The sequence below is a fragment of the Magallana gigas genome, chromosome 5 (assembly GCF_963853765.1).
Source record: "Magallana gigas chromosome 5, xbMagGiga1.1, whole genome shotgun sequence".
Classification (NCBI taxonomy): domain Eukaryota; kingdom Metazoa; phylum Mollusca; class Bivalvia; order Ostreida; family Ostreidae; genus Magallana; species Magallana gigas.
In genome coordinates, this window is record NC_088857.1 from 54,014,773 (window position 1) to 54,040,882 (window position 26,110).

Sequence of the window (26,110 nt, forward strand, 5' to 3'; positions counted from 1 at the left end):
AATCCAAAATGGGTACAACACAAGAACGAAATAGAACTGAATAGATTTTCGCATGGGTTTAATCTTAATTTTTGATCATTTATTTCTTGAAGCCATTTCTAGCTTTTCGACCTAATATTAATACCAATACCATTAAAAAAAAACTATAAAATGATTTTATTGATGGTGTTAGGTTTTAATAAATGATAAGATGATATGGTAGTGATGATATGGTAGTGTATCAAAAGAAGTGTTGTTAAATTGTAAAGAGAAAAATGACACAGCAGGCAAATCTGAAAATCATTTCAACTTATATTTAAATGAAACAGTTCTCTTTTAAAGTATAAATAATAGTCTATTTCTAAAATGAATTATTTCATTTTCAAAAATTGATTTCATTTTGTTTTGCATCTTAAAAACTTAAAGTCAAAAGGTAACCATCCTTTAAGTGACATGTTATGATATTTAAAAAAAAAAATAACCACATAATACATGTACACTTCTTGTTTTTGTTGCAATAAAACTGTACAGCACTTTATTTTATTTTGATTGACCCTCGTATGTCAGCAAGGAACAGTGAAGCAGAATTATTTTTGGTTTTGGCGACTACATATATAGAGTCCACCGATGTTAACTATCCAGTCCTTTAATGGCAGCTCTAAGCTTGGCTGATCTACTGCGTGGATTCTCGTTGACTTCACTATTCGTTGGGGTCATGGCAGTCTTACACACAGGAATCCATCGCTTCTTAAGCAATTTCTGAATCAGCTCCTTGCTGTATTTCTGATGGTCGTCCTTCATGGCACGAGCCTGCTGCTTTGATGTCATGTTTTTAGGTTCTTCCATGTCAATGCCATGAAAATGTCTCTTGAAGATCCTATCTTCCAGCGACTGGAAGGAAATTCCCACACAGACTCCGTGGGGTCGCAGGTAATGGTAGGCCACATGGAGTCCATTGTTTATTTCGTTCAGTTCATCATTGACAAATATTCGTAGAGCTTGGAATGTCCTTGTTGCCACATGACTTTTACGACTCAGTTTATCCCTCTGAATTGTGCTGTTTTAAAGAGAAAGAATGACTAATATCTAAAGAGAGGCAATAAACAAGTACAGGTATATGTAGTGTATGAAATGCAATTATACAATTTGAAAAAAACCCACTACATCTGTTTAAAAACACAGTCATTTCACAAAGCTTTGTCAGTTTGCCAAGCATTAAAGAAAATATGTGCAAAAATAAACTTCTATAACATAACATAATCATTTCATGTCTTTTATCAAGATAAAATACAACAGACCCTACAAAATATGCAGTTAGTCCTCCAGTTAAATATAAAAATATTGGATAAGGAATGAAAAATTAAAATTTTGATTTTCACCAAAATCTAAACATCTCTAATTTCCATGTTGGTTCTAGGCCTATCTCCATGTTTTAATGTCACAGTCACTTAATATTAACATCAAGTCCTGAGACAGTTTTGTATTTACGGTAGTTCTTACCCATCCAGAGCATTTTCTATGATGTCAGCAAGCTCCTTCGTGGTGCTGATCCTTCCAGAGACATTACGAGCAGACACAATAGCATGAGAGATTTTATTGGCCAATGGATCCTCTCCATATTTCTTAATGATATGCTTAAGTTCCTGTCCAGTCAAGTGATTGACAACATCTGCGGCTGAAATACCATCAGGATTTCTGAAACATTACACAAAGAGTTTAAAGACTAAAGAGACCCATATCACACATTATGTATTGGTATTTATTGTTTCCTGTGATGATTTTTAATTTCAAATATAACCACAAACATTCAAGTACATGTATATGTATAATCACTGTAAATTCTGAATTTTATATTTATTATATCACAAGGTAAGTTTAATTTCCATAAATATCAATATAATTATTTTATTATAATGTACATGTAATACTTTGTTTTTTATTCTATTATCACAGAGACTAGAGTCCCATAAGCCTCAAAGTATTTTTTTTCATCATAAAAATATTATTTATCCTTCAAACTTTATACATTAAAACATGGTTATTGCAAACACACTTATAATGAATTGACCCTTATAGCGAAGTGAATTTCATTCCCAATGACTTTCTAACATGTTGTTAACTTGATGGATAAAGTGTATTACACTTATAATAAAGTAAAATTGCCCATCCCTGGCACTTTGTTATAAGCATATTTAACTGTAAATGAAATGAAATTTTAAAAAGTTTGCTAATGGTATCCATGTATTTTACGAAGTTCTTGCAATTTTGGCCACGATGGATATAATGGAATAAATATAAAAGTTGATATCAAATAAGAAAAACCCCGGCTATACTTGTGAATCAATGGCTCGAACCCCTTTACCTTTATGTAGTAGGTGAAGCCACTAAGCCAAGCAGTTTGTTAAATAACTATTTGTAATATTAACACTACAACACTAATTAAATTAAGTCCATATAAAAGGAAGATTTATGGCATGAATAAAAAAGTTCCGGATAACTTAGAGTTATTGGACATTGCTGAGGATCAGAAATCATTTACTGAATCTTCAAGTTTATATTAAATGTCTAAGAAAATATCAAGTCAACTCCCATTAGCAAACAAACTCTGAATAGATTTAAATTTCTGACCCACTAAATCTTTTAAGGAAGGTCTTTCCATTCAATTGCCGGTGATTAGACAGGGTATGCCATTCTTAAGTGAGGAAATGATAACACTTGGACACAGTGCAACACCATATCATAGTACGGTTGATCTGAGAGCTAAAAACCATAAACAGCAAATTCCAATATATTTTAGCTTCAGATGAAATTCTCTACACTACAAACCTACCTGCCATTGTCCATTCTCATATCCAGTGGTCCCTCCCTGCTTAGTGAGAATCCTCGCTCCCTCTGGTCATACTGCATTGAGGACGCTCCCACATCAAACAGAATCCCATCCACCGATCCCGGGGAAATCCCATGCTTCTTTAGAATTCCTGGCAGCTCAGAAAACTGCCCTATACATGGCAGCAGCTGCTGAGGCCTGAACAGAGGAAAAATGGAGAACACTTTCAAAGCCATTTATGGCAAAAGTATATGCATTGGTCTTTCTATATTTTTAAACAAACTCTACATATCATATTTATGAAGTAAGTTTAATTCTTGGGGAATTTTTTTTGTCATGTTCCAATTTTTTGCATTCACGTTGAAAAAGCCAATATTCAAATATGAAATTGGTTGTAAAAAAAAAAAATCACTGACTTGTGTATATCATTTTTTCCTATGCAGAAAATTGAGTTCAAGTGTCTTAAAATATAGTTTTACCCATAAGATTTTGCAAGTTCCTCAGCATTGATGTAAGCAAGAGGGTCTCTGTCAAGACAGACTACTTGAGCTTCAGGATTTTCTTCCAAAATGGCCTTTGTGTGACCTCCAGCTCCAAATGTCATGTCTATAAATAGCTACAAAAAATAAGATCAGATTCAAAAAGAGGAGAGAAAATATGAATTTTGATCTTTACATGCAACCTAATGTGAAAACATACTTCGATAGCTGAATCTTGAATCTGACAAAATTTTAGTTTAAAAGTCATCGCACACCCTTAACCTACATAGAGTTTTATGGTGAAGAAATAGCCAGACAACACTAAGATTTTTTACACAGACATACATTAATTTCTGTTCATTGACAAAATAATTGCACAACCCTGCAGACTTTCACAGTCTTCTCTCATCTAAATTTTCCTTTACGTCATTTTTACACTGGTATAGGGACAGTCCTACCTTGCCTTGTTTAGGGTGAAGAAGCTTCACAACTTCTTGTACCATCACCGGGACATGGCTGAATCTTGCTTCTGATTCAGGTTCTTCTAATTTAGAAATTTTTCTTTGGAACTCTTCTTGATAAAATCCAGATATGTTCCAAATATCTGAATCTGTGGCTTTTCCTTTTTGAGGGTGAGTAGTGGTGTGGTGGAACTGCTTGCTTGTACATGTACACATAGAGACTGACCGCGTTCTCGTAGTAAGGCAGTTCGTGTCCAGTTTGACCCACGTGCTAATCCCTGCATAACACATAGAAAATTGTGATGTGTCAGGCAGCATGTTAATGAAAATGGGAATAATTTACACAGAATGATGATAAGTTTGGAAACCAGTGGAAAAATCAGATATATATTATCTCTTTCAATCTTATACCTGAATAAAACAAAATGGTTCAGTTTCAAGTCTACCTGAGAGGTGCCTCCTTATTGTGGCCAGACAGGAATAAGTCAAAGTCCTATGTGGTTTTAAGGTCATCATTATACATCTCCGGAATGCCATGGCATGAGAAATCTTAAAAAAAGAAATTAAAAGAAAATTAAATAATCTGCTTTAATATTAAAAATATCTTATTCAAAGGTGCACCTCTAAATGAATGCCATCAAGGCAAAGTAGTTGTGGTAAAACACATTTTTATGCGTATAGTCATAAAACTTGGCTTGTTTGTTTGTAGAGAGTCCTATCTATACTCTGTCCCAAGATATTTTGGATTCACATTTGGCTTAATTGTTTGATATTTATAAATACCCCAGGATTCAAACGATGTTCATTCAAAAGTATGAAAAATTTCCAAGATTTCTCAGTTAAAACGCCCGTTAGCTTATCAGGTTTCAATACAATGCTAAAAAATGTGATGTCTACGGAGATTTTGCATTGCAGCAAGCCCTGATGATAACGTTGAAATATTGCGCGATGTATTCCGAGTGTATTCCGAATGGAGAAAAGATGTAAACATTCCCCATTATAAATCTCCGTAAGGAATCTGTTTTCGTTCCTATGAATTTTTCCGAGTGAAAGATGATAATGTGTCAATGAAATTATCTTGGAAAATATCCCTTTCAACTATTTCAATTGCACTTCTTTCACAGGTAAGTGTATTTTTATTAAAAATTGTCCAAATGTGCAGCATAAATATCTTGGGACAGACTATAGCTCATTTACAGTTATAAGGATCTTCAAATATTCACAGATTGTCATCATTCTTTTGTCTGTTTGTAAACCTATTTTAAGGACCGTATTCATACATAGGCACTTGCATAAAATCAAAGTTCTTAGATAGATTGTTTCTTTGTTAATAGTTTGGAAAGTTTTTGGGAGGTTTTTGGCTCACTGCATGAATCAGAACTATACAGCATAAATTCTCCTTGACTAAAGGTTTATGAAGTGTCTTACTCAAAGGATCAATAGCAGAGGGGATAGTAATTAATCCTTGGCAAGTGAAGATGTCCAACTTGCACTTTAAGTCAAACCCATCAAATCGATTATTAACCTAGATCTTGCAAGAAATATTGATATATACAAAAGTAAAGAAATATATTGAAAAACATTGTGTAAATTGAGATGCCAAAATAAATTCAAGATGTTGAGTGACACCCATTTTTAATGTTCAGTGGCATGTAATTAAAGCTATATACTTGTATATGCCATTTTTAGTGCTGTTTTTGCTATGTTAAAACCCAACCCAAACTTTGTGTGTGGTGATCCGTATAAAGGAAAACACTGTGACAAATGCAAAAGGTTATTCATTGGTATAATCTGATAATAATTGTATATTAAGATGATTTTAAGTAAGGAGAAATGAAAATTTTCTTTTGCATATTTATATAGAGTCTGATTAAAACGACCCCCTTCTCCTTTCTCTCGTCAGGGTCTGACAGGCGTAAGATAGAAACCATGCTAACTGTAACTGTTACGTTTAACAAATACAACTATGCAAACTTGATGTCAAAGAGGGTATTAATTAATCTTAATGTCTTTTTCTTGAGAAACAACATCAACAGTCCTGACCATCAGTGCCAATGCATATCTATACATTGCTTAGATTCAATCAGACAACTTACATGGCTCCTTAACCAGTCAGCTGTGTTCCACTTCCAGCAGCATGTTCTGTGTTCAGAACCGTTAATCCTAAATACAATGGCGTGAAGTCACCTTTTCCCGAATTTATCGCTTAATTTTTTTGAAAACCGAACCCGACGAAATTAATTTTTCAATTGAGATAAAAGTATAATACAAATCAAATTAATAAAAAATAACAAGGAGGGTAAAATAATTTGGAAGCACACTTTAGTAGAAGTGACTAATTAAAGTAATATAGGAATTACCTTATCTTTTTTATGATTATGCTGTATAAGCTACCTTTAGAGACTTTCTGAGTTGGTATAATATATTAGTTATCAGTTAAAATATACACAGATTACGGAAATTTTACGATATTTCCAATGAAAAAAATAATAGTTGGGGGTTTTGCTAATGATATTGTCGTGAAGGAAATTTCACGCTATTGTGGTTTTATAAGTATGTAGAAAAAAGGTGACTTAATTCACGCCATTGCCGTTATACAAGCGAGTAGACAAAGGTGGCTTCAAGGCACACTATTGTGGATCTATAAATCATAGATACAGGTGACATTATACCATGTCGTTTATAAGCATGTAAATAGAGGTGACTTCACGCCATTGTCGTTTAATAAGCATGTAGATAGACGTGACTTCACGCCATTGCAGTTTTTTAAGCATGTAAATAGAAGTGACTTCACGCCATTGCCGTTTTTTAAGCTTGTAAATAGAGGTGACTTCACGCCATTGCAGTTCTTTAAGCGTGTAAATATAGGTGACTTCACGCCATTGCCGTTTAATAAGCATGTAAATAGAGGTCATTTCACGCCATTGCCGTTTAATTAGTATGTAAATAGAGATGACTTCACGCCATTGTCGTTTAAAAGCATGCAGCTAGAGGTGACCTAACGCAATTGCCGTTTTTTAAGCATTTGAATAAAGTTGACTTCACGCCATTGCTGTTTAATAAACATGTAAATAGAGGTGACCTCACGCCATTGCAGTTTTTTAAGCATGTAAATAGAGGTGACTTCACCCCATTGCAGTTTTTCAAGCATGTAAATAGAGGTGACTTCACGCCATTGCTGTTTAATAAGCATGTAAATAGAGGTGACTTCACGCCATTGCAGTTTTTTAAGCGTGTAAATTTAGGTGACTTCACTTCATTGCCGTTTAATAAGCATGAAAATAGAGGTGACTTCACGCCATTGTTGTTTAATAAGCATGTAGATAGAGGTGACTTCACGCCATTGCAGTTTTTCGGTATTTAAATAGAGGTGACTTCACCCCATTGTCGTTAAATAAACATGTAAATAGAGGCGACTTCACGCCATTGCAGTTTTTAAAGCGTGTAAATAGAGATGACTTCACGCCATTGTCGTTTAATAAGCATGTAGATAGAGGTGACCTAACGCCATCGCCGTTTTTTAAGCATTTGAATAAAGGTGACTTCACGCCATTGCCGTTTAATAAGCATGTAAATAGAGGTGACTTCACGCCATTTTTGTTTAATAAGCATGTCGATAGAGGAGACTTCACGCCATTGCAGTTTTTTGAGCATGTAAATAGAGGTGACCTCACGCCATTGCCGTTTATTAAGCATGTAGATAGAGGTGACTTCACGCAATTGTCGTTTAATAAGCTACATTGTCGTTTTATAAACATGTAGATAGAGGTGACTTAACGCCATTGCAGTTTTTTAAGCATGTAAACAGAGGTGACTTCACGCCATTGCAGTTTTTTAAGCATGTAGATAGAGGTGACTTTACGCCATTGCAGTTTTTAAGCGTGTAAATATAGGTGACTTCACGCCATTGCCGTTTAATAAGCATTTAAATAGAGTTGACTTCACAACATTGCCGTTAAATAAGCATGTAGATAGAGGTGACTTTACGCCATTGCCGTTTTTTAAGAGTGTAAATATAGGTGATCTCACGCTATTGCCGGTTTTTAAGCGTGTAAATATAGGTGACTTCACGCCATTGCCGTTTTTTTAAGCGTGTAAATATAAGTGACTTCACGCCATTGCCGTTTATATATTAATAAGCATGTAAATAGAGGTGACCTCACGCCATTGCCGTTTAATAAGCATGTAAATAGAGGTGACTTCACGCCATTGCTGTTTTTAAGCATGTAAATAGAGGTGACTTCACGCCATTGCCGTTTTTAAGCGTGTAAATATAAGTGACTTCACGCCATTGCCGTTTAATAAGCATGTAGATAGAGGTGACCTAACGCCATTGTCGTTTTTTAAGCATGTAGATAGAGGTGACTTCACGCCATTGCCGTTTAATAAGCATGTAAATAGAGGTGACTTCACGCCATTGCTGTTTTTAAGCATGTAAATAGAGGTGACTTCACGCCATTGTCGTTTAATAAGCATGTAGATAAAGGTGACCTAACGCCATTGTCGTTTTTTAAGCATGTAAATAGAGGTGACTTCATTCCATTGTCGTTTTAAAGGTTTACTTGGGGTTTACTCTGGGTCCACTCTAGTAAACCAAGAATAAACCCAGAAAGTAAACCCAGGGTTTAGTTGGGGTTTACTTTCTGTAAGGTTGGGTCTGATCGGTACTGTATATACCGACAATAGCGTGAAGTCACCTCTAAATGCATTATAAAAACGACAATGGCGTGAAGTCACCTGTATCTACATGCTTATAAAACGACAATGACGTGAAGGCATCTCTATCTACATGCTTATAAAACGACAATGGCGTGAAGGCATCTCTATCTACATGCTTATAAATCGACAATGGTGTGACGTCACCTCTATCTACAGTGTACATGCTTATATACCGACAATGGCGTGAAGTCACCTCTATATAAATGCATTATAAAACCACAATGGCGTGAAGTCACCTCTATCTACATGCTTATATTACGACAATGGCGTGATGTCACCTCTATATAAATGCATTATAAAACCACAATGGCGTGAAGTCATCTCTACCTACATGCTCATAAAAAGACAATGGCGTGAAGTCACCTCTATCTACATGCTTATAAAACCACAATAGCGTGAAGGCACATATATCTACGTGCTGATATACCGACAATAGCGTGAAGTCACGTCTATCTACATGCTTATATAATGACAATGGCGTGAAGTCACCTCTATATAAATGCATTATAAAACCACAATGGCGTGAAGTCACCTCTATCTACATGCTTATTAAACGGCAATGGCGTGAAGTCACCTCTATCTACATGCTTATATAAAGACAATGGCGTGAAGGCACCTCTATATAAATGCATTATAAAACCACAATGGAGTGAAGTCACCTCTATCTACATGCTTATTAAACGGCAGTGGTGTGAAGTCACCTCTATCTACATGCTTATAATACGACAATGGCGTGAAGGCACCTCTATCTACATGCTTATGATACCACAATGGCATTAAGGCACCTCTATTCACATGCTTATAAAACGACAATGGTGTGAAGTCACCTTTATCTACATGCTTATATATAACGACAATGCCGTGAAGTCACCTCTATATACATGCTAATAAAACGACAATGGCGTGAAGTCACCTCAATATACATGCTTATAAAACCACAATGGGGTGAAGTCACCTCTATCTACATGCTTATATAACGACAATGGTGTGAAGTCACCTCTATCTACATGCTTATATACCGACAAAAGCGTGAAGTCACCTCTATTCACATGCTTATAAAACGACAATGACGTGAAGTCACCTCTATAAACATGCTTATAAAACCACAATGGCGGGAAGGTACCTCTATATAAATGCATTATAAAACCACAATGGGGTGAAGTCACCTCTATCTACATGCTTATATAACGACAATGGCGTGAAGGCATCTCTATCTACATGCTTATAAATCGACAATGGTGTGACGTCACCTCTATCTACAGTGTACATGCTTATATACCGACAATAGCGTGAAGGTACCTCTATATAAATGCATTATAAAACCACAATGACGTGAAGTCACCTCTATCTACATGTTTATAATACCACAATGGCGTGAAGGCACCTCTATTCACATGCTTATAAAACGACAATGGTGTGAAGTCACCTCTATCTACATGCTTATATATAACGACAATGCCGTGAAGTCACCTCGGTATACATGCTTATAAAACGACAATGGCGTGAAGTCACCTTTATTCAAATGCTCTATGTCACCTCTATCTTCATGCTTATATATTGACTATGGCGTGAAGTCACCTCTATCTGCATGCTAATATACCGACAATGGCTTGAAGTCACCTCTATATAAATGCATTTTATTTCACAATGGTGTGAAGTAACGTTTATCTACATGCTTATAAAACCACAATGGCGTGACGTCACCTCTATCTACATGCTTGTAAAACCACAATGGCGTGAAGTCACCTCTATCTACATGCTTATATAACTGCAATGGCGTGAAGGTATCTCTATCTACATGCTTATGTAACTGCAATGGCGTGAAGGCACCTCTATCTACATGCTTGGCATGGTGCGTGATGTGACAATATCAACACATTCATCACGTACCTATTTTGATTATTTAGTCGACGCCAAAAGCTATAAAATTTAAAAAGCGTTGCGCTATTATAGAAGAATTCATTGAAATCATTTATTTTGAGAACTTTTGAAATAACTGATATTTCATCATAAACTAATGAAATTATTTATTTTGAGAACTTTTGAAATAACTGATATTTCATTTAAAATCAATGGAAATATTTTATTTTAAATTACACTAATAAGACAGATAGAGAATGTACTGGTTGTGAAAAAGTAAACTTTCTAAATATTACAGACCTACGGAAAATGATAGACAATCACTATAGAAGGATGTGCTGGGAATTATTGCATGCATCAAATTAATTGATGTATAATTAGTCAATGTTTCATTAAAATAAAACGGTCCGATGTGTATCATGATTTTGTTTTCAAAAGATTAATACTAAAGTTTTTGGTTTTCCGCACAACTACAAACAGCGAATTAGTCTCATTTTCAATATTTCTAATTTCTAACAGCACTTATACAGCTTAAATAGCATCTCGAGCCCGAACTGGTATAGTCGATAAATTTACCATGACTTCACGTCAATTTGATTTTAATTATAAACTGGTTGTTGATTGCATAAAAGAGAACCAGTCAGAAAAGACGGATCATGCTAAAACACGAATGGTTACCAGGCGAGTGTTATCCATGCCCGTGGCTATTACTAGCCCCCCCCCCCCCCCTCCCCCCAACACACACACACACACACACACACACTTTTCCTCGCCAAAAAAAAAAGAAAGATTGTTCGTCAATTTTTATATAGGAAATTTCAAATTTTATGGAGCTGACCGAAAGACATACTGAAGTTTCATGAATTATATGTATCTTGGACATCAATTTTCGCGGTTTGCACTTCAATGAATATTTAATTAATTGGGGCATGGTCACGATTTGGGCAAAATTTATTTTTTACAATGCTTTAGTAAGACTTCTTTTTATAACCAACCAAATTTGAGCGAGTTCACAATTCTTTGCTATGTAAACAAAACCCAGGTCATGTTTTTGTTTACATTTTGAACGTGAAATTTTAAAGAAAATTCAAGTTTATACCTAAAATGAATGTGACAACCGTTAGAAACGGATTGATTAGATCTGTGTTCAGATAGAAAAATCAGATATGAATGATGAAGAATTTGAAACAGTTTTGAAGCGACATATTTTCAAGTTTCCTTGTAATTAATATATATTCGCGCTTTGTATATTATGGCTCAGGTGGGCTAAAAAATGAAAAAAGAGGAACCAGAGACATAGTTATGTCTCTAGAGGAACACATCGATTTTTTTTAGTACTTAAAATATCAATGAAGTAATATTTAATAAACCTGGAATAATTAAGTCATTGAAATATTAACTGTAAATTATTTGATTATGAAAGATATAATGATAAATAAACTATACATATGTCAAATAAGCGAAAATTTGCAAATTGGGGATAATTAATGAATATCTAAAAAATCAATTCAGTGAAACAACAAAAGCCCCTGAGGGATTCGAACTCGGTATGTACGGATCACAACCCTGACACTTTATCCACTCGGCTTTGAGGTATTTATATGTTGCCGTCGATAAAATCCTTTTAATAAAACAAAATGTCGTTTTTATCAGAGGTCAGCCATTTTATGACGATGTGTTATTCCACCTTTAGCAATCGACACAACTCGGTGGATACCTTATCTATCCATTTGCCGAATTTTGGGTAAAGATGCGTTGTTTAGTGCGACCCGTTTGAATGAATAAGAACGCCCTCTTGCGGTTAAGAAGTGCAACGGAAGTATCAAATGTAGTCGTACATGAAATATAGATTTACCTGAAATGTGAATGAAAAAGAATATTTAGGAACGATTGTGAATATAACTTAAGAATGGGGTGTCGAAGCGAAGGTGGAGTACGATGCCTTAGAATTTTTGTCATCACAGATGCAATACTGATTTGGGTAAGCGTTTTTTTTTCTTCATGTAACGTATGACACATTTTCAGATTTGTCAAACAAACCCCACTGGGCCTAATCATCATAGGCTCACTGAGTAATCGGGATGATTGTTTGATTGCTTTAATGTAATGTGATAAGAAACAAAATAATTTCCTATTTTCCAGTCATGCTAATGATGATTTTCTTTGTACCCTTGTACATGTATGTTAGTGCTTTGTTTTGTTTTCGATTTGATTGTTTTTTTTTAAAAACCACCCCATATGCTTGATTCTCCTAATGCTGTTATTTCTTCTTTTATTTGATTTAATGATTAATTAAATCATGCTCTAAGTGTACTGTATATGGTCATTCTGTGCTCAAATAAACTGTAGGTTGAATGAATCCGGCTGAAAAGTTAAGGCATTATATTGGTATTGATTTATTATTGAACATAATGTGTTTTTGTGGATGGAGAGAGAGAGAAAGAGAGAGAGAGTGAGTTTAAATTGTTTTACATTGCGGCTTGTCACACAGCTTATAACAGTATTACATGTACCTAAAATTGTGACCAATGAATTCATTGTACATGCATTTATTATTCAATTGCTCAATGAGTTACAATAATTAATGAAAGGGTTATTTTCTGTTCAATGGAACAAATAATTATAGAAGAATAGGATAAAATGCACAGAATTCCAAGCATGTGTGGCTTTGATCCAAGAGCCTCACGCTGTAGAAAAGAGGTTGTTTTCTGTCATGAGCTGAACCACTTTCTTTGTTCATTCTTAATGGTTTAGTTCTGTCATTTGGCACAGAAAAAGAAAAGAGGATTGATTGTGCATTCTTGAAAAGATAAAAAAAAAAAAGGTGTCTGAAGTATGTCAAGAAAATTCTCTGATTTCAATGTATCTCTATCTAAATGATTGATATGATACAGAAAATGAAATGTTTTGCATAATGAATTTTTCTTATTCGTAAAAGCTTCTTTGCATCAAATTTTAAAGAGAGATTTTTTCAAGAGGACCTAGTAATGAAACCTGCTGGTAATCTCAGTGTAATTTGATTTCATGGTTTCAATTTCCTGTCCGATATTTTGTTGATGGGATGACAGGTATAATATTAAATATGTTATACATGTTATATGTGTACATTTATCTTTTTTCCATGCTACTGAAGTACTTGAGAATAATTCTGATTGTCATTATGATTGAAGTGGGAATTTCCTTTCATATGGATATAATGTATTGTGTATACTTATTCTCTTCTTGTGTTTAATGAGGAAGCACTTCAGGAGATGTGATATATTAGTACAGATATGTACTACAGTACTTTAGATATGCAACGCAAGAATTGTGCAATATTTTGGGACTAATGATATATCCGGATGTATTTACTTGCATAATTGCAAATTGTGTTACTAGTAGAAATCTTTATATTTAACAAAGATCTTAAGAAAATATATTACCAAGCAAACTGCTACTGCTAGACTGGGTCAATTTTCTCTTAATAACACCCACACAAATACTCCGTGTTACATAAAATTCACAAGATGTTACCAATTTCAGTGGTTACAGAAGTATTCAGAAAATAAACAATCCTGTGTGATAGAGTGTCACTGATGCCAATCATACAAGCATTTAAAAGTGTAGTACATGAAGACTAAGACTTTACCACCTCAGACAGTGTATATATTCAAAACACTGGAAAAAAGAGTTTGTTTATCTTGCTTGTCATTGCACTGTTATAATCATAATGAAATATTGGTCTGCTTGATAAGATGTTTATAGACAGAGAAAAAGATTCACTTCATCTTGTATAGCAAAAATCAATATCTTAAAACACTTGTATAGCCGTTCCATCAGTTCTGCATGCTTGACTGAAAACAGTGTGACTCAACATCATCCTAAAACCTGTGGTGGCGTTAGTTATTTTTTTTTTTTTTTTTTGTTTGTATGGAAGTGAATATTGATGACTTTTCTATTACCGACTATTGGGTTTAATTGCAAGATCGTGTAAAAATCAATTTATGTTTAAGTTGTGTGAAGTCAGTAAATAACACAAGATAATGACATTATTAAAAGCAAGCACCATTATGTTTTATTGTGCCTATATAAATCAGTGATATGTATCCATGATATTAAATCTCTCCCCTTCCCCCTCCCTCATTTTCTGTGTCCCTCTCTCTCGTATTAATTGTCTCTGAAGATTTTTTTCATGCACCTTGTTTGTCAGGGAGAAACCTTGATATTGTGTAGGTTTACGGTATATATATACAAGACCAGCGTTAAACATTCATATCTTTTGATGCATATATCCATGATATCATTAACTGCATTGGTGCTCAAACAATTTGTATATCTCCACATGTGTTCCTGTGCAATGCTTAGTTTTTGGAGGCAAAGTAAAAAACAAAATGATTGTATTTATTAAGAAAAAAAAATTCTGCAGAAAAAATTTGTAATGATATCCAGCTGTGTGCCTGAGGCAGCAAGCAGAATAGGGAGTCTGTAGGAGTCTGAAGAAGTCAGAGCATGCTGCAACAGCTAGCTCAAGGTGTTTCTCCACCGGAGGCATCAGTCAAAACAATTAAAACCGCTCACAAGTAGTTCACTTGAGGCGGACAAGTGGCCCTGGATGATCACATCCATTTGTTCTCGGTATACCGGTACTTGTACTCTTTGACTGTGAAGTGCCTTAAAATTTTTTTTTAAATTGCAGATTGTTAGGAATGGCATCAAATGAAATCCAACATGTTGAAGTGATGCAGCTATAAAAAGTAATAGCATGAGGCACATGTGAACATTTCATTTTAATGTGTCAGGATGAAAATCTGCTTTCATTTGGAGTCTAGGGCATTGAATTGCCAACAATCAAAGGCGCACATTTGGTGTTGTTTAAAAAAAAGACCCAAAAATGAAGCAGGAAGTTTGTCTTAAAAAAAATCCAATAGAATGAAAAAAACTTCATAGCGAGTCCTACTTGTCTGAGACTGGGTTTATTTGATGACACAGGCTGGCTCTCTGATGGATTCTGGGTAATTGTCTTTTCACGCCCATGGCTTGTACAAAACCCATTCCCCACTAAATTAAGTAAGATGGCCTAAATATTGATTTTAAGAATGCTGCATTGACTTGAAGCTTTCCTGGCAGCAAACATCCCTGTGGCTCCAATGAATCAGGGCATATAGACTTATACACAACCTGTAGACTCATACACACAGCCTACAGAGTTATACACTGATTATAGACATATATCAGTATCAAATGTAAATGTTTCAAAATTTCCCCCCATGGTGCAGCCCTCTGATTATATCTTTTACATTAGTTAATGTTTAGATGATAATTCAAGTCTATTTGAGTAATGGTACGTAGCACAATTAAGTGTACTTTAGAAGTGCATGTACTAAGTATACACAGCTAAGGTAGCAAGGGACAGTTTCGAATAAAGTACCCGTCAATATTTTTGTAAAATTGAGAGTTGCTGTACTTGAAGGCTTATGAGTGTTGCTAAAATTCATGAAATGATTTTTAATGATTATCATTAGTTAGAGGGGTGTCTTTTGTTGAAATTGATATGCAATATGTAGGCCCCTTATGTTAGGTACATGAGAATCAGAAGTAAAATGCGAAACCTGCGGCTTAGACTGTTGTGCTGACTTTACACAGTGAAATTGCAAGTTACAGACGGGAGGTAAAATAACACGAAAAGTAGGTGGATGGGACATTGTAAACTATACACCGGTAAGTTTCTGACATGTGATAGTGCAGCATGCACGCGGTACGGAAGGTCAACCCTCTGCAGGGAATTAGCTGGGGGAGGTCTAAAAAGCTGAAAAATCATGAAAAATTAGCAAAATATGAAAGGGTCAAAATCTCATAAAAACCAGTATGTAGAGAATTTTACAGGTTTTGATTAGCAATTTTCTTCAGAAATTGGTGATTGGCCTTATAAAGAGTGAATTAAAGGTATTTGTGCTGAATGGGAACTGAGGAAATTCTAGTTACAGAGTTCCGAAGACATGCATCCCTTGGCTACAATGAATTGGATCAAAAAAACTGTCCCCTGCCACCTTCAAGACTACATGGTATTTTCATATTTCTCCTTTAAGTGTAATTTTGAGTGGATTTTGTACCATTAGTAATACATTTTGTGAAAATGGATGATTTTCTTGGCTATAGATGTCATGACATCATTTATTAGCTAAAATATTCAAGGGGAGTAACTCCCTCTTAAATGTGTAGAATGACCACCACTAGAGTAAATTGGCTTAGAGAGTAGGCATTTCCTATCCTGATGACAATTAATAGGCTTAAGTTAATTACTGAGATAAGAATAAATACTTTAAAACAGTTTTTATCAATTAAATCATTAAATTTATGAATTTGCAGCCATTTTGCTGTCTGATTTTATGAAATAACATTAATCCACCTGACTTATATCACCCAATTTTTTTAAAACAGCATATTTTTATTTCAAATGAACTTTACATGTAGACAAATGCAGTTATCAAAGTATACAATATGTCAAAAAACTCAAGTTTTTGCTCCTTCCTATCAAAAAATGGTATTTTAGATGTATTTACAGAATTGAAAAAGCCACCCCCTCTTTCCAATGGACTCCATTACCATTACATGTAGGATATGTAACTGTACATTTGACCTTGAAATAACATCTGCTATGATAATTACTCTTGAAATGAACAAAAAACAACAAATTTTTACCCTTTTATTGTATATATGCATCAAAAATGTAGAAAAACATGTAAAATTTGAACCTTTTTCATGGAATTCTCATCCGTCCCCAGGTGTCCGGGTGTGTTTGAATTTCATTTTAATTAAACACACATGTCACACTTGTAGGTCTTACTAATTTAGCAAAGTTGGAAGGAGACTAGAAACCAGAATATATAAGATATCCACTAAATATGATTATAGGCTTAGTTTTTCATGAAAACAAGAAATCACATGTAGGGCGACATGACTTTTTGTGAATAAAAATGCTACAAATCATCCATTTACCAAAAAAGATCAATTTTAAATATCAGTGATGGTTGTTTTCAATTATGTGTAAGAAATGACTCAAGGAAACTGCCACAAGTTTCATAATATTAGGTTAAAGTGTTCAAACTAATGCTTCTTGTGAAAATCAAAAGATAGGGGGAGGGTATACATGTGAAGGGATTTCTAAGTGATGTGATGCTTCTATCATGATAATATCAAGCAGATGCATGTAGTATTCAATAAGGTTTCTTATTTAAGGAGGTTGAACAACAGTTGACCTCCAAAAGATAAGGTAAAGATGCTTTATTTATGGAGAGCCCTGTGAATCTGTGTTAAATAGAGGAAAGTGGAAATGGTGGGTTCACTTAAATGGCCATATTTTTCTTAAACCTCAATGGAATTGGCAAAATGTGGTGTACTTTTTTTCAGAATAGCATAAGCTTTGTAATTTTAAGACAAGATGACTTTTCAGAGAATGTGAGTGTATGTTAAAGGTAGCAAGGGACAGTTTCGAATAAAGTACCCGTCAATATTTTTGTAAAATTGAGAGTTGCTGTACTTGAAGGCTTATGAGTGTTGCTAAAATTCATGAAATGATTTTTAATGATTATCATTAGTTAGAGGGGTGTCTTTTGTTGAAATTGATATGCAATATGTAGGCCCCTTATGTTAGGTACATGAGAATCAGAAGTAAAATGCGAAACCTGCGGCTTAGACTGTTGTGCTGACTTTACACAGTGAAATTGCAAGTTACAGACGGGAGGTAAAATAACACGAAAAGTAGGTGGATGGGACATTGTAAACTATACACCGGTAAGTTTCTGACATGTGATAGTGCAGCATGCACGCGGTACGGAAGGTCAACCCTCTGCAGGGAATTAGCTGGGGGAGGTCTAAAAAGCTGAAAAATCATGAAAAATTAGCAAAATATGAAAGGGTCAAAATCTCATAAAAACCAGTATGTAGAGAATTTTACAGGTTTTGATTAGCAATTTTCTTCAGAAATTGGTGATTGGCCTTATAAAGAGTGAATTAAAGGTATTTGTGCTGAATGGGAACTGAGGAAATTCTAGTTACAGAGTTCCGAAGACATGCATCCCTTGGCTACAATGAATTGGATCAAAAAAACTGTCCCCTGCCACCTAAACAGCTGAAGCATGCTGCAACAGAAAACCCTGTTATTATGCAGATACATGCACATGTACTAGTTCTTGCAATTTATGTGCAAGCTTGCACAAATAAAAAAACATCAAACACCCATACCCTATCCATTGCCAAAAATAAACCCCTAAAAACTGGAGCAAAAATAAGCTATTAGTTCAGAATGCCAATTGAATGCAATATTGGTGAAGATATTGAATGTCATGTGCAAAATATAGATTGAAAGTTTCACTTGATATGTCATATTGCAGGGATTGGGAACAAAACAACTGTGTACCTGCTGTAAAAAATTTTTCAGTTACACAATGTCATAAAGTTTGTACATAAGCCAGTAGTAGATTGGCATGCTGAACACGTCAGTGTATTGAACTTCCCACCAGGAGAAGTTTGATCTAAGTCCTGTGGCAGGTTTATTGTCATGTCGTAAACCAGCTATTTCATCAAATACTTCAGCTTGGGATTGTGTTCAATCTCCAAGGTTTCTAGAAATATTATATCAGTTGATTTATTTAAATTTATTTAAATGGAGATGGTTCAAAAAGGATGCTGCATGCATATGTATACATGTAGTCTCCTTTATGAGTTGGTTAATATACAGCTAGAATAAGAATCTAAAAAATCTTCATGTATTATAATTAAGAACAATTTAATTAGAACATGTAGAATGGCGGTCAGCAATGACCAAAGAAAATATCATAACTGTTTAATATGTTTCACAATTAGTCAATATTATAGATACACAACATAGTTGATCATGAATGACATTGTACACAGGAGGTATGCAAAAAAATCCTAAAAATTGTAGAATACTTCGTATTTCGGCGAGATTTCACATATTTAAAGTATTTATTGGATACCCATTGCTATATATAGTCTCCCATAGACTTACCGACAGTGGCATACTCATCACACTTACGACCACTTCCTCAATAAATTATGCCTTATTATGATTGGCTTCTTGAAAAAAATCTTACCAACAGTCATATTGCTTATATAGCATTTTTCAATGATGTTTCTCGTTATGTCACAAATGAGATAATTTTATTCCATTAGAAATGGTTATATTGCCCTCCCGAAACTGTTATTATATCACCCTTGCATTTTATGTCGGGTTCGAAATTCAAAGAGCTATTTGCTAAGCAAATGAAACAGTTTCCTGAAAATTAAAACGTTAGGACAATGAACGTGTGCATCTTTTTTGAGGCGCATCGCTATCAGCGATGTAGCTTCATTGCTGTTAGCTCACTTCTCTCGGCTTATATACAAGCGGCGTCATAGAACTCAAGTATCAATGCGCCAATAAATATATAGTGCCGTTCTGATTGTTACGTATTTTCAACCAGAAACATATATTCAGTATTCGTTTTAAAAATATCAACAAATCATTACAACAGATATCTCCTTTACACATTAAGAAAACATCAACATCAATGAAAGAACAAAACAAAGATTAATACGCAGATGAGATAGACTGGCAATGCCTGCAATGCGATGTACGTACGATAAGGACAGAGGACCAGTCAACCGATGAGATAATTTGCATAGCAACAGTTCGTACTTCAATTTAAAAGCGGTGACGTTAATTGGTCGAATATTGGCGGTAAAAATATGCAAAATGTAAAAAAAAAAAAACCTTCCCCATGTAGAATGGCGATATTTAACAACTTGTAGTGATGTTTTTAGCTACCTTCAATGCGATGCGCCGCTCAGGCCTTCAGGCCTTTGATTTTAAATTCAGATGAACTTTTAAAATTGTTAAATTAATTGTAACAACTTTGTAAATATAATAAGAGTAATCGATTCAAGCGTGAGTGGCTGAAAACAAACCTCGATCTTATCCAGGCAAAAGAGAACAGCCTTCAAAAATGTTGTCAGTTCCCATTATGCATTTCAACAACACAAGCGTCCACATTATAATATTTAATTTATTGAAACAATAAGCACCAATTGACTTTAAACAAAACATTTTACATTCAGATTAGTAAGATATGAACAAGTGTCATTAAAACACACTTGTCTATAAAATAAATACATTTGTAAATTGATTTTGATTTTTTTTACAAATGCCATATAACATATATTACATGTGTTCAAAAGCAACAAAACCAGAATGTTTGTACTTCTGTGACAGAAAAACCCTGGTGTATTATATCGCCCTCTGCCTACGACATCAGGGTACATAACAATTAAATAGTCGTCCTTGAAGCCATATATGTATGATATATAATGGTAAAATTGTACATTGTCAGAGCATATCAATATATTTAACCTGGATTACAAATGTATACTCTCTATTCTTGCAGCTGATTGGTGGAGCCATTTTTGGCTTTTCTATGTGGCTGTTGGTGGACTTCTTTGTGAATGAGTACCAGGCTGCTACAGCGGAGCTGAAGGAGTCCAAATACGTTATCTATGTCTTTGTGGCGGCCAGTGCGTTCATGGTGGTCTACAGTCTGATCGGAATCTTTGGAGCCATCAAACCGAGCTGGAAATGTCTCCTTGTTATAGTAAGTCCAGTTAAGGTCTAGTCTCAACTTGCCAGTACTTCAAATTCAAACTATCTATACATGGACTGTGTTCCACTTAGGTCTATTTGATTTTTTATGAATATTAGGGCTAGTGATGTACCATAGTGCTTGAGGTACCGTAAATGATCACTGTCAGTCTAACTTAACTTGGCCAGAGCATATTTTCTCTTCCCTTAGCCCGGTCTGGCAACAGAGAGCCTATGAGTAAAAGGTGTGCAGTGACCTTAAACACAGTTTTTATTTTTGTGGTCAAGGTGTTAGCAGATTTTTCAGTGAAGTACTGTCAGCTTTTGTGCAGGCCATATTTTCCTTCCCCATGGCCCAATCTGGTCTAGAATTTACTCAGAATGTCTGAAGATCTAGGATGTGCAGATACCTCTTTTTTCCCTATAGGCTTCATATTTGAACCCTAGTGATTGTTTGGATATGCAATGACTTAAGTCAGAGGTTGAGGTCAAAGCTAAATCCTCTTTATTGCCTTTATTAAAGCATGGAACTATCTGAGATGCAGTATCCATCTTAAATGATGTCTAGTTAGTAGGGATGTTGTTATGGCTGTGTTGTAGCCAAACTGCAGATTCTGTCAGACCAGTTAAAAAACAAAGTTGGTGTAACTAGTCTGATAAACTCTCATTTTGTAGAACAATATTTTTGGTAAAAATCTAAAGTTTCTAACTTGCGATAGTTATTTTACATGAGCTGTTTGACAATACTGTACCTTAATGGTCATTTACTGAGTAATAATATTTGGTTGTTACATATCTGCTCTTATCTCTACGCTGGTTGTACAATGTAATAATGTTTGGTTGTTATATTACAGATCCTTGTTTGTCTGGTTCTCTCTATGTCATATGTAATAATGTTTGGTTGTTACATTACAATACATTGGTTGTCTGGTTCTCTCTTTGTCCTTTGTTATAATGTTTTGTTGTTACATTACAGTACCTGGTTTGTCTGGTTCTCTCTTTGTCATTTGTAATAATGTTTCGTTGTTACGTAATAGTACTGGTACCTTGTTTGTCTGGTACTCTCTATGCCATTTGTAATAATGTTTTGTTGTTACATTACACTACCTTGTTTGTCTGGTTCTCTCTATGCCATTTGTAATAATGTTTTAGTGTTACAATACACTACCTTGTTTGTCTGGTTCTCTCTATGCCATTTGTAATAATGTTTTGTTGTTACATTACACTACCGTGTTTGTCTGATTCTCTCTATGCCATTTGTAATAATGTTTTGTTGTTACATTACACTACCTTGTTTGTCTGGTTCTCTCTATGCCATTTGTAATAATGTTTTGTTGTTACAATACACTACCTTGTTTGTCTGGTTCTCTCTATGCCATTTGTAATAATGTTTTGTTGTTACATTACACTACCTTGTTTGTCTGGTTCTCTCTATGCCATTTGTAATAATGTTTTGTTGTTACATTACACTACCTTGTTTGTCTGGTTCTCTCTATGCCATTTGTAATAATGTTTTGTTGTTACATTACACTACCTTGTTTGTCTGGTTCTCTCTATGCCATTTACCATAATGTTTTGTTGTTACATTACACTACCTTGTTTGTCTGGTTCTCTCTATGCCATTTGTAATAATGTTTTGTTGTTACATTACACTACCGTGTTTGTCTGATTCTCTCTATGCCATTTGTAATAATGTTTTGTTGTTACATTACACTACCTTGTTTGTCTGGTTCTCTTTATGCCATTTGTAATAATGTTTTTGTTACATTACAGTATCTGGTTTGTCTGGTTCTCTCTATGCTGGTGTTGATTGGTGGAACCGTCTGGTGCTATGTATACAGATTTCAGGTAATAATAATTTTTTATGTATCTTGTTTCATTGTGCATTCATTTAGATTCACATTAATGAAAAAGTGGTTACATTTAAACTGGTTTCAGTGAAATTTTGTAGGGCACATTTGCAATTTACAGTGCTATATAAAAGCTGTATGTAGTAATTACGTACTTATTAGGAATTAATTTGATGTTTCAGATCGAGATAAAGTTAAAGCAGACCTTCCAGACCATTGTGCCCAATAACTATGGCAAGAACACCATGGTTACACGGGCCCTTGATTTCATGCAGAGTGAGGTAGGTCAACAGATTAGTTTGTTCCTGTTTCTGTGAGAAATAGGGATTCAGATATAAAAATTATAGTCATCAATAATCATGATAATATATGGAATGCAGTAACTAGCTTATAATATAATTATCAAAATATGTTTTGTTTTTTAACTCTCCATAACATTATTTTGGTCATTTTTATCAATGTGCCATCATTTAAATAAGTTATCAAAGGAAGAATACTCGACAATGTTAGAGAACAATTTTTAGACTGGAAAATTGTTTATGATGATACCTGTTATCTGAATCATAGTAAAACCTAGGTGAGTCAAATGAATGATCACGACTTAAGTCCCACAAAGATTGCACTAGATCATTGCTGCGTTTGTTTTACAGCTGGAATGCTGTGGAGGACAAGGATACACAGATTACAAGAATTCCGACTGGAGTAACAATCTTCAGATTAACGACGTTATCGGCAACACCAATAATAACGTGGCTCCACTGAGCTGCTGCAGTTTCTACGACAGAAATAAGGACACACAGGACTCCAACTACCAGACCTGCCAGATGTGTTTGGATCAGCCCAGCGGACAGAACATACTGGTCTGCTCCAGGGAAAACCCCTACATATGGAAAAAAGTGAGCACATACTACGCACTGTTTAAACAAATCACACAGTACAAAGTTAAAGGTTTCTTATGATTGTACATTTGATTTAAACTTATGGGATATGATTTTGTTTTGTAGCCGTGTAATGAGGCAGTTGTCGAGTTCTTCAAAACGAACCTAGGGATTGTAGCAGGAGTGGCTATTGGTGTGTTGACTTGTCAGGTATGTACTTCTCTTTCTCTGTCCTAATCACTCTTTCAGATTATGAATTAAAAGACAAATTAAAGTATCATACATGTATTTCTCTACATTTTAGCTTCAGGTGTTTGAAATATTGAAAATAAAAATAAAATAGTTGAGTACATACATGTGTATGAGAATGCTTACTGGAAAATTCCAAAGGTTTAATGTGTTTCATTCTTTTTTTACCTCCCTGTGTGTGTGACTACATTTACTGTAACATTAGATTATCACTGTGACAGTGACTATGTTATATCATGTATTTTCGTTATTTTTTCACAGCTGTTTGGAATTATCCTGACCTCCGTGTTGCTGTATTTATACAACAGTAGATACACACCATACGAAGCAAATAACGATGATGTTGTCTATGAAATGGCCCGGTGTCAAGAAAAATCGCCCTACCCAACACGTGGGACTGGGCCTTATGCCAACCTGTACACCAACTGAACCAGAAATTAGTGACAATATCACCGATGCAATCATTTGTCATCACATTACGCAGTGTAAAATAGCCATACTACATGTACTTACCCACCGCATTCATTTATGTCATCTCTGAGAGAACATTAGAAGTAGAGGTTGTCTTTTTCTGAGTCATGTATTTTTAGATGTGATGCCGAGATCATAGGCTTTGATCAAGGTTGTATTTAATACCAAGCTTTTACAAGATCTGAGTTTGTCTTGAGCAAGATTTTTCTATTTTAACCAAGAATTAATGGAGTTTATATGCATTGTTTATTATTTATGTGTGTTTCGTCTGCTTTTATATAGAAATTGACTACGCGACCACCTGCTAGTGCATAGAGTGTTTTGATGTGGCATGATCACACAAAACATGAGGGACGTTAATATAGAAGATAGGAATAAGAATCATTTTTTTTATCATGTGATTTTTATTGACACATTTTTATTCATGTACACGTATTTATTGATATGTTTTGTCTTTTTTCTGTATAAATCTGTGTTTATTCTTATCAAATTTTCTCTTAGGAGAACCCATGTGCAATACAATTAGTCAGTTCATTTGATAATTGTACAGTATAGTGTTAATAATTCACACAACTAATTTTTTGATAGCAAAATTTCTTCAAAACTTATAACTCATGATTTAAAAAAAAAAATTATGCAGCATTTTTTCGAGAATGTTTAGTATAGAGTATACTTTTTCAGATATATGTACTTTTTAATCTAACCTTGTTTGATGTTGTTTGAGATATTGATTGTTTAATTTTTGCCTCATATACAATAAAGTCATAATACATGTCTCTATGTACATTATGATGGTGTTGACAATTTGATGTAGATTTTATAGTCATTTCATATCTCCACGTACACTGTACATTACAATTTGACATAGATTTTCTTAGTTTTGTAGTTCACTGTTAGAAATGTGATGTGGTTATTGTTCATTCTTATAGACCATGTAGACTGTTAACTCGATGTTAGGGACTTGTGCCTGTTTACCAACACTCCTTCACTTCAATTCTGTTTTTATCGTTGATTTTCGCTCAAACCCATAAAAAAAAAGAAAAACAGAAAGAAAGTCAGATACGCATAGTATTACTTATTTAATGGTTTTATTTTTTTTTTTTAAATTGTGTGTTGATTGATATTTCAAGTTTTGATATTATATTTGAGTCATTTTAAATTTGTAGCGGGCCAAATTTTATTTTATTTTTTGGTCATATATTGAATATCGGTGATCATGCAGTGATGTTGAATTTATATAAGGTTATTTTTTTTCTTGCAAAAATAAAGTGAGAAATAGTTAACCTTTTTAAGAATTTATCAGTTTTGTTGTGATGATGTTTTATGAACTTTTGGGACCATATTGTGTAAACAAATCTACTTGAAAGATAAATAAGCGACCAAAATGTCAATTTCCTTGTCATCTCTTCAAGCAATTATGTCTTAAATCTGAGATTATTTTTTTAAATGATTTCAATTACTGTTATAAAGTGCTTTATACTTCTTTCACACGTATGTGTTGGCCACATGATTACCAACAGGTTTTTTCCCTAGAGAACCTTCATCAGTGCAGTGTGAGGTTATGTACATGTATTTATGTTATGTTGTGTATGTCTTGCTTGTTTGCAGGTGATCATTTTTTGGTTTATAGTGTTTTGATTTTGTTAGAATATGGAGTAGATGTTTCGTCATTGTTCCAATTATTTTTAGAAAAATGACAGTATGAGAGAAATTCCCCTTAATCTA

General features: G+C 34.4%; 2 protein-coding genes across 3 annotated transcripts; one reads left to right on the forward strand and one right to left on the reverse strand.

Moving 5' to 3' along the window:
* Positions 1-278: 278 nt before the first annotated feature.
* On the reverse strand, positions 279-5,943 carry LOC105336289 (probable methyltransferase-like protein 15 homolog). 2 transcript variants are annotated; one of them, XM_020070636.3, is made up of 7 exons: positions 5,856-5,943; positions 4,193-4,295; positions 3,744-4,024; positions 3,286-3,422; positions 2,810-3,004; positions 1,480-1,674; positions 279-1,036 (listed from the first exon to the last, which is right to left on the reverse strand). In XM_020070636.3, the coding sequence occupies exons 2-7, from the start codon at positions 4,281-4,283 to the stop codon at positions 610-612; spliced, it is 1,326 nt and encodes a 441-aa protein (XP_019926195.3). In that variant the 5' UTR covers positions 4,284-4,295; positions 5,856-5,943; the 3' UTR covers positions 279-609. The 2 variants fall into 2 exon arrangements, with proteins under 2 accessions (XP_019926195.3, XP_011438837.3); XM_011440535.4 differs by having other exon boundaries at positions 5,843-5,943.
* Positions 5,944-12,112: 6,169 nt separating this feature from the next.
* Positions 12,113-24,468, forward strand: LOC105333808 (CD63 antigen). The gene is made up of 7 exons (XM_011436987.4): positions 12,113-12,306; positions 20,747-20,950; positions 22,711-22,785; positions 22,970-23,068; positions 23,438-23,683; positions 23,792-23,875; positions 24,176-24,468. Exons 1-7 carry the CDS (start codon positions 12,235-12,237, stop codon positions 24,341-24,343), a joined length of 948 nt encoding a protein of 315 aa, XP_011435289.1. The 5' UTR covers positions 12,113-12,234; the 3' UTR covers positions 24,344-24,468.
* Positions 24,469-26,110: the final 1,642 nt, after the last annotated feature.

What these genes read in the sequence shown, in the direction of transcription:
- LOC105336289 (XM_020070636.3), bottom strand. Translation starts at nt 4,283, where the DNA reads ATGGCATTCCGGAGATGTATAATGATGACCTTAAAACCACATAGGACT. An exon ending in AATAAGGAGGCACCTCTCAG is followed by an intron (nt 4,025 to 4,192) that starts GTAGACTTGAAA and finishes TGTGTTATGCAG; the next exon opens with GGATTAGCACGTGGGTCAAA. An exon ending in ATGAGAATGGACAATGGCAG is followed by an intron (nt 1,675 to 2,809) that starts GTAGGTTTGTAG and finishes GTAATGTTTCAG; the next exon opens with AAATCCTGATGGTATTTCAG.
- LOC105333808 (XM_011436987.4), top strand. Translation starts at nt 12,235, where the DNA reads ATGGGGTGTCGAAGCGAAGGTGGAGTACGATGCCTTAGAATTTTTGTC. An exon ending in GGAAATGTCTCCTTGTTATA is followed by an intron (nt 20,951 to 22,710) that starts GTAAGTCCAGTT and finishes GTTACATTACAG; the next exon opens with TATCTGGTTTGTCTGGTTCT. An exon ending in TTGGTGTGTTGACTTGTCAG is followed by an intron (nt 23,876 to 24,175) that starts GTATGTACTTCT and finishes ATTTTTTCACAG; the next exon opens with CTGTTTGGAATTATCCTGAC.